This window comes from Lissotriton vulgaris, unplaced genomic scaffold (assembly GCF_964263255.1).
Source record: "Lissotriton vulgaris unplaced genomic scaffold, aLisVul1.2 SCAFFOLD_1058, whole genome shotgun sequence".
In the NCBI taxonomy this organism is placed as follows: Eukaryota; Metazoa; Chordata; class Amphibia; order Caudata; family Salamandridae; genus Lissotriton; species Lissotriton vulgaris.
The window spans coordinates 390,714-408,270 of NW_028251753.1; the positions used below are offsets into that span (position 1 = coordinate 390,714).

The window sequence follows — 17,557 nt, forward strand, 5'->3', positions numbered from 1 at the left end:
AATGTCCGTATCTTGGGAGTTCCGGAGTCCGAAACAAAGGGAGCCATGGATCTGTATGTTGAGGAACTTATAAAGACTAAACTGGCCCCGAAGGGACTATCCAACTTCTTTACAGTAGAGCGGGCCCACCGGGTCCCTGGAGGGACACCTACCCCGGGGGCCGCCCCGCGCCCCATCCTGGCAAGACTCTTTAACTTTAGAGACCGTGATGCAATCCTCCAGGCAGCCAGGGTGGCACCGCCCATCCAAATCCAAAATTCACGGATATCCTTTTTCCCGGACTACACGGCGGAGGTCACCCGCAGAAGAAGGACCTTCTTCGAGGTTAAAAAATCACTCCGCGACCAAGAACTGCCGTACTCCATGTTGTTTCCGGCCCGACGGAGAGTGGTGGCCGATAAGAAGGTCTGGTTCTTTGACTCGGCGGAGTCTGCAAGAGAATGGCTGGATGGTTGGCGCACGGTGGACCGCACTTCCAACCGCCGACGCAACAGGACGGGAGAGGAGAGCCGGCCGGGCTCACAATCGTCGACCAGGGGCAGTGCGAATGGATCACCATCGCAGGACCACGTGGGAGCTGCTGGAGGCGAATGACACTACCATGAGGGACTAAATGTGTAACCTGGACCTTACTCCCACTATGATTGTTCACCAAGTCGTTCATGGACGCTGGCCCGGACAACCCGAGGACAGCAGAGGGACCGCCTGCTTTGGGGGACACTCTCCCCTGACGCGCAAGTACTCTGTTTTTGGCATGGGATAAGCGCTCTGCTAAGTTGGGGTGGCGGGCAGTTCTGAGTCCGTTTGGCAGGGAGGCAGGGTGGGGGGGGTTGGGGGAGGTTTGTTTGTTTGTACGGGACGTTCACAGAATCGATCACAAACTGTAAAATGTGCTATGATGCTTATTGAAATGTTGCTGGGGAGGTGGAGTCTATTCCGATGGTTTATGTCTCTGATGTTTACTGATGGTGGATGTACAGCCTAACGTAATGCGAATGGAGGCGACGCGAATGGGCGGCTCCTCCCTCAAACTTCTAGCCTGGATCGTGCTGGTGATAAAGTGAAACGCGGCCTCGTTCTGTCCGAGGTGAAACGTCACAAACCTGACCTAATACTCCTCCAAGAGACCCACCTAATGGGTAGCGCTACTAAGGCCCTGGACAGAAGGGGGTATAAAATGTTAACCCACTCGGAATTCTCCACTGGGTCCCGGGGTACAGGTATCCTACTTGGAAAATCCTCCAATTTTATCACCCTCAGCACTAGGACTGACACACAGGGCTGTTTTGCGGCAGCGGCAGGACAATGGGACGGGCGCCCCTTGACAATAGTTTCAGTTTACATCCCACCAGCATTACACTCGGTGATGTTACCAGCCCTGGGCGACTTCTTACTGTCCCTCCCTGAAGGAGACATGCTTCTAGGCGGGGACTTCAATGCACCTGCAGACCCACAACTCGACAGGTTCCCAGCAGCTGCCCTCCCGGGGGGTCCCTCCAGGTTTCAGCGCTTCACAGAGGCACTAGGGCTGGTAGACGTATGGCGCCATGTTCACCCTACACTGCGACAGTACACGTTCCACTCCACCGTCCACAATAGTCTATCCCGCATTGATCACTTCCTGGCGTTAGGGGATGGGTTGCAGCGCGTAGAGGAGGTGCTCATACACCCTAGGGGCATCTCAGACCACTCACCACTGACTCTCACCATTACCTCACGGACACGAACACGCCGCCGTGTCTTCCCTATGCATGCCTCTTATCTTAAGGTCCCTAAGGTCAGGAAGGCCCTGCAGACCGCCACGACACATTATTTCATGGAAAACGAACCAACCGCAGCCTCGGCTGAGGTCCTCTGGGAGGCCTACAAGACAGTCATGAGGGGGCAAGCCATCAGTTCTATAACATCACATAGAAGAGAACAGGTGGCTGAACACGCGGCCCTTGAGCTCCGAATGCGTAAAGCCACCACTGCCCATGAAGCAGACCCCACAGATGACACAACACATGCACTCGCACTTGCCCAGCGCCTATATACAGACCACGCTCGGCTCATCACACAAGGCCACATCTCAGATACACAAAATCGAGTATATGATGTTGGAGACAAAGCGAGAAAAATGTTGGCCTGGCTCGACAAGAAAGGGGGTAGCTCCAGAGGGATCCAGCAGGTGAAAGACAAAGAGGGCAGTACTCAGACTGACCCAGATCGCGTAGTAGAGGCACTGGCTACCCATTTTGAAAAAGTATACACTCCGGAACGGGACATTACCGCGATTGCAGCCCAAAGCGCACTATATGACATAAACATCCCAACACTGTTACCGGAGGCCGCAACTGAGCTTGAGGCACCATTTACCGCTGACGAACTGCGGATAGCCATTGGGGCCCTCCGTACGGGCAAAGCGCTAGGGCCAAACGGCATCCCAGTCGAATGGTTCCAAGCACGCACAGACGTTCTTAGCCCATACCTGCTCCGAATGTATGAAGAGTGTCGTGATAAGGGGGTGCTCCCGTTAGACCAACGAACGGCCACGATCGTGGCTATTCCTAAGCCCGGTAAGCCCCCTGGGGAATGCTCCTCATACCGCCCTATATCTTTGCTCAACGCAGAAAGTAAAATTCTAGCAAAGCTTCTGGCAAATCGTCTCATGCCTCATCTGTCTGATCTTATTCACCCGGACCAGTCAGGGTTCATGCCCCACAGGAACACCTCGCTCAATCTCAGACGGGTGCATGGGGTATTAGCTAAAGCGGATGACATAGGCGAACCTGCGGCCATATTGGCGCTTGATGCAAAAATGGCCTTCAACATGGTGGAATGGGCCTATCTCTTTGAGGTTCTCCAATATATGGGATTCGGACCCGTCTTCATCTCCTGGATCAAATTGCTATACACCGCACCGGTAGCGCATGTGGTAGCGAACGGCCACATTTCACGCTCCTTTCCACTCAGGCGCGGCACCCGACAAGGATGCCCTCTTTCCCCCCTTCTTTTTGCGCTCTCACTGGAGCCCTTGGCTATCCGCATCAGGACTACCCCTTTGCTTAAAGGGATTAAATGGAGGGAGGGCTGGGAGGACCGCATATCGCTTTACGCGGATGATATGCTGGTGTACCTGACGGACCCCGATCAAGGCATACCGGCCCTCTTGCGCCTCTGTAATGACCACGGAGAGATGTCAGGCTACACTATTAATTGGAGTAAATCAGAATTGTACGCCCTGACGGGTGGTCACCCTACGCTTGGTCCAGACTGCCCTCTGCGATTGGCCGGCTCCTCATTTAAGTACCTCGGTATCCACGTCACGGGTGATCCGGCGGAACACGAAAAACTGAACCTCGTGCCACCGCTGGACCGCCTCAAGCAAGATGCAAGCTTCTGGGCGGGATTACCGTTGACGATGCTTGGGAAAGCAGCCCTGTTTAAGATGAAATCCCTGCCCGCTTCCTATATATCCTAGACAATACCCCATTTGCTGTACCCCAGAAGTACTTCAAGAGGGTGGCGGCAGTGGTCTCTGGTCTGCTGTGGGGCAACCGCCCGGCGCGTATAGCACACGCCAAGCTATGTAGGAGCTGGTACGAGGGCGGCATCGCACTTCCCAACCTCTATCTCTACTACTGGGCGGCACAGCTCAGACCGATCAACCAGTGGCTGCATGCATCGCAATCGGACCCAGCGTTCCAGGCGGACAGGGCCCAACTGGGCACCAGTGCCCTGTTAGCACCGCTTTATGATAGACGGAAACTCAGACCGCTGAAGGGCCCCACTAGGCTCACAGTGGCCACCTGGCACGCAGCCACCGCTGCGCTCGGGTGGAAAGACACACTCACAAAGCTCACTCCACTCTGGGACTCACGAGCCCTAGGCAATCTTCGAACAAGTAAGGGGTTCTCCCGCTGGGACGATATCGGCATCTCAACGGTGGGGGACATGTGGGAGCATGGGGGAGTCATCACTTTCGCCCGTCTGAAAGAACTCTATGACCTAGGGCCACATGAAACCTACCGGTATGTCCAAATCCGTCATGCATTACTGGCAGCTATTCCGGCGGGATCGACTCTCCCCGAGTCCTCCCCGCTAGAAGATCGCCTTTTGCCGGATTACATGGTAGAAAAGGCCACCTCCCTCACTTACCGAAAACTCCTTAACAATTCCCCAGACCCGCTAGTGCCTCTTAAGGAGAAATGGGAGCAGGAAGTGGGCGAGATGGATGAACATGAATGGAACGAGGCACTGGCGTCCCCTAAGGAAGCGGGCATATCGTTTAAAATGAGGCTCATCCAACTCAAAGTTCTACACAGAACATATTACACCAGGACATTGCTTCACCGCATACAACGGGCCCCTGACCCTTTCTGCTTGCGAGGCTGCGGGGAGGAGGGCACACTCTTCCACACATTCTGGGATTGCTCAGTTATACACTCCTATTGGCGTCAGGTCATGCGCACTGTGTCACAGGTGTTGGAGGTTTCGGTGCTCCCGGAACCGCGGCGTTGCCTCCTCAATGTGTGGGAGCCAACTGACTTGTCCCGGCATGGCCGCCTCTGGGTAACGTTGGGGATGATGATGGCCAAGAGAGACATCGCGCAGCGCTGGGGGGTGGCGGACCCCCCGACGGCCTCACAATGGTGCGTAAATATGGACAGGGCCATGATCACAGAACGGGCAGTTTACTTGAACAGGGCGTGTCCGGCCAAGTGGAACAAAGTGTGGTCCCCGTGGAATACATACCGGGGCGATATCTGCGATCCACTACCTGAAGATGACCCATTAGACACAGACGAAGAAGAGGGGTTGGGCTGAGGAGGGCTGCATGGTGCGGGGGGGTACACCGGGGGGGGATGGAGGGATGAGGATGGTTTGCTCACACTCTACCTAGCATAGAGGGCAGGCATGAGGTTGGTCCTAACTCAGGAGTAGACTCATATCTAACTGGCAATAAGCATATTTCATTGATCGTACTGTGACTTCCCGAAGTTTTAAATGTTCTTTCCTTAGGTATAAAACAGAAAATGAAAACCTCGTACACCAAGCATGGACCATTTGCATTTCACCTTCACCACTTGTTTACCGATCTTTACCTTCATGACTTCGACGACTACCTGCACAAATGTATTGTAAAGATCGTTTTTCTTTGACACCTTGATTAGCGGCCGGCCCAATTGGGTTGTAGGCGACAAGCTGTGTAAAACTGTGAAGGCACAATAAAGGTTTTCAAAAAATAAATAAAAAAATAAATAAATAAATAAATAAATAAATAAATAAATCCATAACTCCAGTTATATGTATCCAATTGTGTTCCTTTTGGTGTCTAACTCAATATAAAAATATTCTTTTTTTATATAAATTGATGTCGGATTTCTATCTAGTCATGACCAATATTTATGGTCCGTGCTGCGACTCTGAAATGCTTAAAACATTTGGTCCTGGTAGTGTGGCTCTTTGCCACACTACCAGGACTGAGCTAAGGATTTATTGTTGTGAATGTGTTGGAAAGTAGATTATTGGTAGGTGTAAGTATACACCTACTACTAACAATAAGGCCACTAACATGATATATGTTCCAATGAAGGTCTCAATAAATTAGCCCCTTGCTCAATCCTTGGTAGCTGACAACCAGCAGTGAGGCCTAATGTAGGAGCTGATTATCTCTAGGTATAGGGTGAGCATAAGTCTTAGTGACTGCATTCAGTCCTCTGCAGTCCATACAGAACCTTAACTCCCCCCCCTGGGAATTAGGCTAGCCCATGGACTATCAGAGGGCTCAATTACCCCCAACTCCAGCATCTTCACCACACATCCTTGATGCTGGCTTTATTCTGGTCAAACAACCTGTGCAGTATAATGTCAATTCAGTGTCAATGTGGTGCACACACCAATCAGTGGTGCCTGGGGTCAAAGAGAATAGACCAACAAACTGTGCCAGCACTGCTTGCAGTCTCTGTTCTGTTGGCCTGTCAATTTGGGGGAGGGTACACATCCCTCCACAGACCCATCTTGTGCATTGTTGGAGAGGAGGTCGGGCACTGGTTCAGTTTCCTCCTCTTCTTCCTCATCTGTGACCAGTAACATGGTCATGTCTGCCCTGTCATGGTGGGGTTTCAATCTATTGACATGCAGGGTTGAGGGTTCTTGGGGGTGTTAAGGTCGACCGGGTAGGTAACCTCACCCTTCTTCTCAATTATTGGGTAAGGCACAGTCCACTTGCTATGAAGGACACTAGGACCTAAAGGCTCCAACACCCACACCAACTGTCCTGGAGTATACTCAGGCATTACAGCCCTCTGATCATACCTGTGCTTCTGGAGGTCCTGGCTGGCCTCCAGTTTTCTGCCTGCCTTGTATATGTTATGTTATGGTATGCTAGTGTTTTGTAAAGCACCTGGCTACTCTTGTCTGGAGTGTCCCTACACTAGGTCACAGCTGCAAGTCAGGTAACGGATGTCCTTTGCATTCTTAATGAGCAAGGCCTTTCTGAAGAACCAGGTTTTGAGATGTTTCCAGAAAAAGACATTAGAGGGTTCTAATCTAAGATTGAGTGGAAGCAGAGTCCACTGTTTGGCAACCAAAAAACTTAAAGAACTGCCACCAAGATCGTGGGAATTCTGATCAATCCTGTTCCTGATTATCACAGATAATCAGGAACACACATAGGGTTTAATCAAGGAAGAGAGATAACAGGGGCCTTTCTTGTTGATAATTCTATGCTCAAAGCACATGGCTTTGAAAGCGATCTTCTCCTCAATAGGGTAACAATTACGTTTTGCCAGGGCTGGCCTGGTCGGAGTATGTCTGGGAATATTCAAGAGCAGTTGTGCTGCTGAGTTTTGTACATTTTGGAGCACTTTGAACCAGCCCGTGGAGGCCCCCCAAATAGTGTATGTTACAATAATCCATCCGCGATACTACAAGTGCTTAGATTACCGTTTTTTTAGCAGGATCCGGCAAAAGACCCAAGATATTCTGAATCATTTTTAAGGTTCCAAAACAGGTAGCAACCAGAGTCAAAATTTGGTCTTGAAATGATAAGGTGGAATTAAACCAGATTCCAAGGTTTTTCACCGTAGGTTTAGGGACAGACATAGGGCCTAGGTCATTCGACCACCTCGAGATGGACCAGATAGATGGTTGTGTCCCCACTACCAAAACGTCTGTTTTATTTACGTTAAGTCTAAGACCGCTGGCATTCATCCAGTTGGCTAGATCTACCAGACATCGTTTGAAGTCATCTTTTGCTTTATTATCCTGTGTGAGCCTTATGATCAGCTGGGTGTCATAAACATAAGATATTGTTTTGACACCATTGCGCTCAATTAGTTTGGCTAGAGGCCGCATATACAGACTAAATAAGGTCGGGCTCAAGGCCGAGCCCTGAGTCATTCTCTGCTGCAATGACAGTATCTTAGAGGTGTAGAGCTGTTGAATTATCTGAAAAGTGAGACCCTGCAAAAAGTCTCCAATCCAGCCCAGCGCTGAGGCTCCCACCCCGGAGTTCCATAGCCAGTCTGATAACAGTCCATGTGAGACTGTATCGAAAGCTATGCTTAAGTCACGCACGACTAATGCAGCTGTCTTGCCCTCATCAGCCACGAGACACAGTGACTCCGAGCCGAATAAGAGAGCCAACTCTGTACTGAAGAGTGGCCTGAAAACAGACTGAGGCTCACGTAGGAGAGCTTTCTCTTCCCAGACATTAATCAACTGTTGGTTGACAAATCACATTTTTCAGCCACTTTTACAAAGAAAGGCAACACAGATATGGGTCTCAGATTCTCAGGTATTGGAGGATCTAGTGATGGCTTCTTCATGGGTAGAATTACCATGGCATGTTTCCAGTCAGAGGGAACACGACTTGGCGAGAAGGATAAAGTTAATACATTTCTGAACAAAGGGGCAATCGCTTCCGTGCCTCAATCTAATATGGCAGGGGAGGCAGGATCCAATGGTGAACTAGATTTCACCTTGGGCATAAGGCAGTGAATCTCAGTCTCCAAAATAGTTTAAAGGATGAAAAAGCCTCTCAAAGGGATGATCGGTGATGGGTCAGGTAAGGGGAACTCAAAGTCCCTGGTACTTTCAGAAAAGGATGAGTAAATGTTATTTATCTTCTCAAGGAAGCAAGGAAGTAAAGAGCAATCTGATCACAATAGGCAGTGGAGGCTGGTGTTAGCCCAGCCGTGTGTTCTAAGAAGGTCAATGATTTGACTATCTGAAAAAGTTCCCTCGAAGAATTTTTAGACTGCTCAATTTTCTGGGCATGGAATTTAGCACTTGCATGCCTCAAATCTCTGTGGTAATCCGTCAGTGCAACTAGATAGATTATTTCATTGTATGCATCGTAGTACTTCTACCACATGCATTCCATCCGCTTGCATGTTTTTTTCTTTGCTAGCAGTTCCTCTGTAAATTATTCAGCCGAGGTTTTGGAGCACATGCTGGTGATGTATTTCATGGGGCCACAGAGTCCAGGGCCTGGCGAGTCCTCCCTATTGCTTGACTATTTGCAGTGTAAAGGCAAGAGTTAGGTTATAAAATTTCTTGATTCAAAGCAGCTTGTGGCGTGATGAGAGACCATTTACGTGATATCCTCTTGTGAATTTGTGCTGTTGACACAGGGATTTCAGAGATCTGGAGAAGAACCAAAGAGTGATCCGATCATGCCAAGGGGTGACACCCAGGGGCATTTATCCTTGCCAATATGGATATGGAGGTCCCCTTATATGAAAAAGTTGGGATTGCGCGCAGCATAACCAAAATTCCTGTCCATTAATGAACTGACAAAGCTGAGAGTTGGGTCGGGTGGACAATATATGAAAACACCTGTTAAGGTGCAGTGATTCATAAGGGATAGACTTAAAAAGGCTGCCTCCAAGTTAGTAATATCTAGCTTTGTCAGATTACACAGCAACTGATGTCTAAAAATCACTGCAGGGCCCGCCCTTTTTCTTCGGCCGGTCAAGTCTTAGGATAGCATAGTCAGGGGGAACCCCATCGAGGATGTCTGGCGCCGAAAATACAGTAAGCCATGCTTCAACTAACAATAGCGCTGCAGTTTGGTGCGACGTAATCAAGTCCGCTATGACACACTCTGCAATGCGAGATCTCAGGCCTAGCACATGGTCATCCACATGCTCCTGTGCTTCATTGAGAGGCTTCTCCAAAGACTCTTTCAGCAGGCACAATGGCCCCCTCACAGGCTGCCCAAACAACAGCTCAAAGGGACTGAAACCCTCTCCTTTTTAGGGAACCTCCCTGTAGGCAAACATAAGGCATATGAGGAGAACTTCCCATCTCCTCCTGAGTTTGTCAGACAAATCATTGGTCGTGAGCTTCAGAGTCTTATCAAACCTTTCCACCAGACCTTTAGTCTGGGGATGATATGGAGGGGTGAACATGTACTTAATTCCACATTCATCCCAAATCGCTTTCAGATAGTTTGACATGAAGTTTGTGGCCCTATTTGAAACAATCTCCTTTGGGAACCTCACTCTGGTGAACACACCAACAAGAGCACTAGCCACTGTAGGAGCAGAGACTATTGTGAGGGGTACTGCCTCAGGGTGTCTTGTGGCGGATGTATGACATCACAACGCATGCTTTTACATCGCATGCTTTTACATCGCAAGTTTTACAACGCATGCCTTTACAACGCATAGTGTTTAGGGGTGCTGGATAGTGAATAGTTTAATTTACTATTCCAACTCCAGTCCCCGTGGATAGTAGGGAAGGTGTTAAATAGTAAATTAAATCTATTCCCTATCCTAGAGTGCCCCCAGCGCAATGAGTTGTAATGGTTTGCGTTGTAAAAGTTGCGATGTAAAGGCACTGCGTGGTAAAAGTTGCATTGTAAAGGATGTTTCCCGTCTTGTGGCATGGTCCACTACCACCAAGCTGAACATATTCCCTGAGTATTAAGGTGTTCTAGGGGACCTAAAATATCCCCCCCCCTCTCAAAGGGAGTCCCAACCACTGGTGGTGCTATCAAGGGAGCCTTTGAGATGCCCCCAGCCCTGCCACTGGCCTGACAGGGATACAGGAGCTACAGAACGCGTTTACCTTCTCACACATATGGGGCCAATAAAAATGGTTCACCAAACGGTTCCAAGTCTTGCTCTGCTCCAAATAACCTGCAAATGGGATATCATGACTCAAATTCAGGATGAACTGTCTGTACTGTTAGGGCCCCACTGACCTCCTGGTGGCCCCTTCCTTGAAGGTTCTCGCCTCAGCGTAGAGAAATCCATCTTCCCAGTAGATTCTGTGTAACCCACTGTCATCCCCTTCCTTTGGTATTAAGGCAATCCTCCTCGGGCACTCAAAGGTTGGACAGTCTCTATGCCCATGGCAAAACGTCTATCTGGAGGGTTCACTGGCTCCTGTCAGTTCTGCCAAGACTGATAGCTCTGGCAGGGATAGGGCCATTTCCTCAGAAGCCAGAACCACCCCCTCAGGGTTAGATTAATGTTGCCCCTCTGGAGTTCCCTGGGATAGCTTACAAGACACAATGCCCTTGTCCGTGGATGCTTGGCCCATTGTTCTAGGGTCCAAGTGTGCATCTTTTCCCTTATGGGTAGTCTGTGACTTGTTCACCACACCTACCCACCCAGGGAGCTTCAATGTTCTCATATGAAGCCATCTCTCCACCTTCGACCATTCAGATGTATTGAGATCATTTCCCAGTAAACACTGGACTGGGAGTAGAGGATACATAACTAAATTCATAGGGCCTGTCATACCTCCCCATTCCAAATCCACCATAGCTACTGGGAGGGGTTTGGTCCTGATGTCTTCATAGATCACCTGGTGAAACTTACCAGGCAGGATCTGCTCTTTAGACACCAGAGTGCCCATGAACATAGTCACAGTGGCTTCTGTGTCTCCCAGAGCCTCAACCCCAGTCCCACTGATGGTAGGCCTTTGCCTGTACTTATCCGTGCTTGGAGGTAAGGCGGCCAGGGTTACAATATCCACGCCACCCAGGGACACTAAGGTTGCCTCTGTCACTTCCCTACCTATCTCTGGGGCACTCTCCACCCCGACACTTATACTAGCAATACCTGGAGACTGCCCAGCAGTGGAGGGCTTCTTTGTGCAGACAACATCTCCAGTGTGCCCAGGCTGATTATAGTCAAAGCACTTTCCCACCATTGAGGGATCAAAGAACCTACCATTGTTTTCCTCATACCCATCCCCTTGAAGTTGGAGCGTCTTGGGCCCCTTCCTTGTTCAGGTTTTTGCAGGTCAGGTGAGGACTTCTTCTGTTTTTGACCTTCTTTCCCTAGTGCTTTCCCCTTCAGGGGAGCTCTCCTCATCAGCTTCACCACCACTCTGGTGCTGATTGGAAACTTGGGTTCTCACCCACTCATCAGCTGCCTTGGCTAGTTCCCTAGAATGAGACACCTTAGAGTTCATTAGGTACTGGCGTAACTTATCTTGCACACAAGGAGTCAAAATGTGTTCTTGAATAAATGCAACCCCTCATACTTGGTTCCCATCAATCCAGCCTCCTAGCGTTTTTTCTGTGAGGTCCACAATGTCCACCTAGGACTGTGTGTTCACTTTTAGGGTGTCCCTGAATTTCACCCTGTACTGCTCTGTGGTCAAACCAAATTTCTCAACTAAGCATCTTTTCAGTGGGTGTAGGAATTAGCCTCATTCTCCTCTAGGAGCACGAACCTATACCTCTTAGCAATAGGGATTCGTTCCCACAAGAGTGCACCCCAATTCTTGGTGCACACGTCCCTCATCTTAAGGGCCCCATCAAATGCTGTGAACCATTTGGCAATCTCGTCCGCTTCTGTGTAGCTAGGTAATATTCCTTTGGGGAGCTTCGAATCAAACCCCCCACCCTGGGACACACCTCAACTTCTTCAATTTCGCTGCCACCATTTCTTCTTGTTTTCTTCTCCTCCGACTGTTCCATAGCAAATTCTAGTTTCTCCTTCTCCAAGGCGATTGAAGCTAGTTAAGCCTCAAGCTCCCACTCTCTAATGGCCATCAGGGGGGCCTATGTGGGGGACCCTGCCCTCCTTCCACCATCTGGAATCATGTTCCTATTTTTTCTTCTAAAATCCATAACTTCAGTTCTATGTATCATATTATGTACATTTATGTGTCTAAATTATTTTAAAAAGCTGCTTTATGTTTATAAATTGGTATTGGGTTTCCTTCGAGCCATGTCAATTACTTATCGTCCATGTTGGTACTCTGAAACGCGTAATACAAATGCGTAATACATGTTACTTTAGTAAAGCCTGACTGCTCTTTGCCACACTACCAGGACTGAGATAAGGATTTATTATTGTGAATCCAAGAACCATCTTTGGGGTATCATGAGTGTATGACATAGTGCAGCCTAATCAGCATCACTGCATAATACTCACTTCCCTACAGAAATTATTTTAGAACTGTCTAAATCAGCATGCCCACCAGGCAAAACCAGATTGTAAGTTTGAATATGTACAATAAAAGGAAATTTGATTAAACCATGTGTGTGTTTTTATGTATTTTAGACCGATCTTGGTTGGAATAATGGCAGCTGAAGCTTCTTCCATAATTAATTTATCCACACTTGGTCGACCCCTTCACCTTGGGATGCTCTATGACTGCCGCCGTGATGCCATGATTCCAGGTAAAGGAAAGTGTGACACCATTGGGGTGTATGTGGTTCAAGCCTTTGGGGGGTGGGCGAGAGAGAGAGAGAGTCATTCTCCATCATTCACTTTGTCTTTCCCAATCTTTGGTCCTCACTTTTCTCAGTGTTTCATGTGAGCCAAACAAAATATATAGACATAAATCAACAAAATCAAATTGATCTCTTAATTGGGCTAACACTGTTCATTTATTTACATGTTTTCATGGTGACTCAGACTTGTTTTGACAGGCTCCAAATAAAGGGGGTTGAGTAAGGAGAATATCTTGAAAGCAGACCCCCTTCCACTGAGGACTACTGATCCAGCGCTCAGGAACAAATAATTTTTCATAGACAGGGCCCAATTTTCCATTACCCAACAAGCTCCTTTGTGCCGGGATTAGTGTGATTCCACATTATTGTTTTCCTAATTGACCAAATATGGGGATGTAATCTTTGTGTTGTGGATCATATAGACAAATCAGTACACATGAATAAAATACTCCAATAAAGACATATTCATTCATATATTTATAATATTTATCTAAATAATGAAAAATAATGCTGAATAAAGTACAACAATTCAGTACTAGTCATAGACCATCACAAAGCAAACATCAGAAGAGAAATGACAAATTCATAAATATTGACAATTCATTAATTACTGGATAGGAGAAGAGACAAAAAAGATTCAGAGACAAAATACATTTGCAAAAGTTATGCAAATTCAGATATCACGCTAATACTAACCAAACTAGGAAATACTGGGCCATATTATCATGAAAGGGCGATACATTATCGCTGCTTTTATCGGCAGGAAACTGCCGCTAAAGCGGCGATAATGGGCTTGCTAATAGGCCCCTGTGAATTCCCACAGCAGCCCAGGTTAACACCAGAACCTGGGCTGCTATGGGAATTCACAAGAATTAAGCAAAAGGGGGTGGTGATGGACAGAGAACCACATCCTTCACCTCGTTTATCCCCTACGCCATATCCTTCCAGCTTCTCACAAATACCCATTCAGAAAGTGCTCACAATGACGCCACTGGATGTGGTGTCTAGATAAGTCAGGAGGACTATCATCACATCGTTCCTGCTGACCAGAGTTTACAGGTTAGTGGCGCGCGACTGTAGTAGCGCTGCTTGCAATCGCTACAGATTGTCAAGCCCAAGAATACGCATCAGCCCGGACGATGGACGCCAACGCTACTCTCGCTTCCCTGCTGGAAAGCTTCTCGGAACTACGACAGGAGGTCATTACCTCTCGTGCCGAGAACCAAGCATTATATCAAGAAGTGGCACAAATGCGCAAAGAGATGTCTGACTACACACTGAAGGAGCCAGTGGTAAGACCCTTACTTAAACCGGCCACATTGCCTCCGCCTTCCTCTTCCCGAGCCGGGGGGTACTTTTTGCCCTTATCCACTCCCGCTGCAGCCACGGAGGCATTACCAACTGTTCAAGTGATCCAGAACCAAGGTATTCCTTTAGCACCCCCGGAGAGATTTTTCGGGGATCCTCGCAAGTTCGAAACTTTTTTGAACCAGTGCCATCTTCATTTCCTGTGTAAACCCGCAGTCTTCCAGGAAGAAGCAGTGAAAACGGCATTCATGATGTCTTATATGGGGGGAAACGCCTCGAGTTGGACCATTCCCCTGTTGGAGCGTAACGACCCTGTATTGCACAATTTTTCTGATTTTTGTCTAGAATTGAGAAAACTCTTCGATCGGAAATCCCACATGCTCACCCTTGACAGAGAAATCATGACATTAAAACAGGGTTCACAAGATTTACTGTCATATATCACCACCTTCAATCGCTTGCTGGTGGAAACGGATTGGCCAGTGGAGAAACGGATTTCCCTCTTTTATCAAGGTCTAAGAGGAGAATTGAAAGATGTGTTGGCCCAGGTGGTACAACTACCAACCATGGTATCGGAATTCATAGATCTAACGGTTCAGTTAGATCATCGTTTGCTGGAAAGAAAAGGGAAAAAACCCAGGGGAGAGAACCGTTTCTACTATCCTCCTATTCGACCAAGATCGGGAGGAGAAGACAAACCGAAGACGTCTGATGAAACTGAACCCATGCAGATCGGAGGGGTCAGAGGCCCCCTTACGTCAGAAGAAAAAGATAAAAGGCGACGTATGAAACTATGCCTATATTGTGGAAAAGGAGGACATTTTATCAAGGAATGTCGAGCCAGGAATTACGTTCCCGGGCGCTCTACTCTTCCACGAGTCCAGGCTACTCTGAAGGACGCCGAACCATCGGAAAACTGAAGATCTCGAGTCCGACGGAGGTCTCTGACTCGAGATACCAGCTCACTATGATCTCCCCTGTTCTTGCCAATACCCTTCATCCCGCAGTGGCCCACATGAACATAAGTGTGTCTCTCTGGATTGCTTCCAACAACAAATTACAAGTTGATGCCCTTCTCGACTCCGGGGCCACTGGTAATTATATCGACCAGGATTTCGCGCTAAGAATGGGCATCCCGTGCGAGAAGATGCTACGCCCGAGACGGTAAAGGCAGTCGACGGAACCATCCTTTCTTCGGGCCCGGTGGTTTATAACACCCTTTCTCTATTGATGGAGTTTGGTGAGAACCATCGGGAAAACATCCAGTTCGACTTGATAGATGCCCCGCAGTTCCGACTCATATTGGGTATGCCGTGGCTTACGCTGCATGATCCTTTCGTTAGTTGGTCATCTCGTACGGTTAACATGACCTCTCCCTTTTGTAAAGAACATTGCAGAAATCACGAACTACAGCCTTCCCTCTCGGCGCCCTCACCGGCCTCATATTTGGCGAACGCCTGTACCTTTGAGAAGTTCTGTTGTGTCACGGTGCTTCCCGTCGAATACCAGGAGTATAAGGCCTTGTTTGACAAACAAAAGGCAGCTCAATTACCACCTCATAGGGTCTACGACTGTCGAGTTGATCTAATACCGGGGGCAGATATCCCTTGCAGTAGGGTTTATGCATTGACGGAGAAGGAAACCCAATACCTGAAATCATATATTGATGACAACCTTGCTTCCGAGTTTATACGACACACCACTTCCCCTGCATCTTCACCGATGTTTTTCATTGCCAAAAAGGACTGTGATGAGTTGAGACGCTGCATCGACTACCGTGCAATTAACAAAGTAACGATCAAAAACCGTTATCCTCTTCCCCTTATCCCGGTCTTGATGGACCAGTTGAAGGGTGCGAAATACTTCACGAAACTCGATCTTCGGGGGGCCTACCACCTCGTTCGTGTGCAAAAGGGAGATGAATGGAAGACGGCGTTCAGGACCAAATTTGGTTTATTCGAATACCGGGTAATGCCCTTTGGTCTCTGCAACGCCCCTGCTGCCTTCCAATTCTTCATGGACGAAGTGCTGAGAGGATGTATGGAAACATTCTGTGTGGTCTACATAGATGACATCTTGATTTATTCAACAACAATGGCAGAGCATATTGTCCATTTGAAGACAGTATTACGGAAGTTACAACAAAATTCGTTGTACGACAAGTTGGAGAAGTGTCTTTTCCATGTACAGGAAGTCGCCTTCTTGGGGTACATCATCGACGCCCAAGGGTTCCGGATGAATGCCAGCAAAGTCGAGGTGATCCTTAACTGGAAAACTCCACAAAACGTTAAGGCAGTACAAAGTTTTCTTGGCTTTGCCAATTATTACCGGCGCTTTATTCAGGACTTTTCGAAAACTATACATCCCATCACATCCCTCCTGCGAAAAAACGTCCCGTCTGTATGGGGCGCAGAAGCTGAACTGGCCTTTCAACTCCTCAAAGACAGGTTTACTCAGGCACCCATTCTCAGACATCCGGATCCTCAGCTACCATATATCCTCGAAACTGATGCCTCTCAATCCGCCCTTGGAGGTATCTTGTCCCAAAGACATCCCAAAACGGGCCAGTTGCACCCAGTGGCCTATTATTCGAGGAAACTTACACCTTGTGAGATAAATTATACTATCACCGATAAAGAGCTCCTAGCTATCAAGAGAGCCTGTGAAGAGTGGCGGCATTATCTCCTAGGTGCTTTACACACGGTGGAGATTATCATGGATCATCGCAACTTACTGTTCCTCAAAATGGGGAATTTTGTTTCTTTGCCGGGTCTACCTACGTCTGTGGAATTGGCTAAGGTATTCCTGCAACACATTGTGCGAGCGCACGGATTGCCCAGTGTGATCATAACCGATCGCAGCACGCAATTTACGTCGCATTTTTGGAAGGCTCTCTGTGCCATCTTGCAAATCGATGCCCGACTATCGTCTAGCTATCATCCGCAGACTGATGGAAAAACCGAAAGGCTTAACCAAACCCTGGAACAATACCTCCGCTGTTTCACCATGCAGAATGCCTTGGATTGGACCACCCTCTTGTGGTTGGCGGAGTTCGCCTATAACAATGCTGTCCATTCCACCTTGGGGTGTTCCCCCTTTTTCTGTCTGTATGGTTTCCATCCGAACATGCTTCCGTTTGACTGGCCTGCGGAATCCTTGGTTCCTTCCATTCAGGAACATCACGCTCATCTGAGGGCCATCCTTATAGATGCGAAACATTGTTTGGAGAAGGCGCAAGCGGCTCATAAACAGTTTGCGGACCGAAGGAGGTCCGAGGAGCCAACGTATCAAGTGCGGGACAAGGTGTGGCTCTCCACACGGAACATTCACCTGAAGGGGGTAAATAAACTTAAGCCTAAGTTCGTGGGGCCGTACAGCATCAGTGAGGTTGTGAATTCTGTAGCCATGAAATTATCTCTTCCAGTTTCTTGGTCAATTCATCCGGTGTTCCATGTGTCCCTCCTCAGACCGTGTCCGTTCAATATGCGCTTGCCAGCGCGCCCCCCTGCTCTGGAGGTGGAAGGCCAGGAGGAATATGAAGTGCAACGAGTTCTGGAC

The 17,557-nt window shown here is 48.4% G+C and overlaps 1 protein-coding gene across 1 annotated transcript in view; it reads left to right on the forward strand.

The window, feature by feature from the left end:
* The window catches only part of LOC147662777 (GTPase IMAP family member 4-like), a 198,824-nt gene that overhangs the window by 44,395 nt on the left and 136,872 nt on the right, over nt 1-17,557 (forward strand). The window contains exon 2 of the mRNA XM_086950908.1: nt 12,519-12,637. Coding sequence (XP_086807034.1) covers nt 12,538-12,637 — 100 coding nt within the window. The 5' untranslated portion in view covers nt 12,519-12,537. The remainder of the gene's footprint in view (nt 1-12,518; nt 12,638-17,557) is intronic.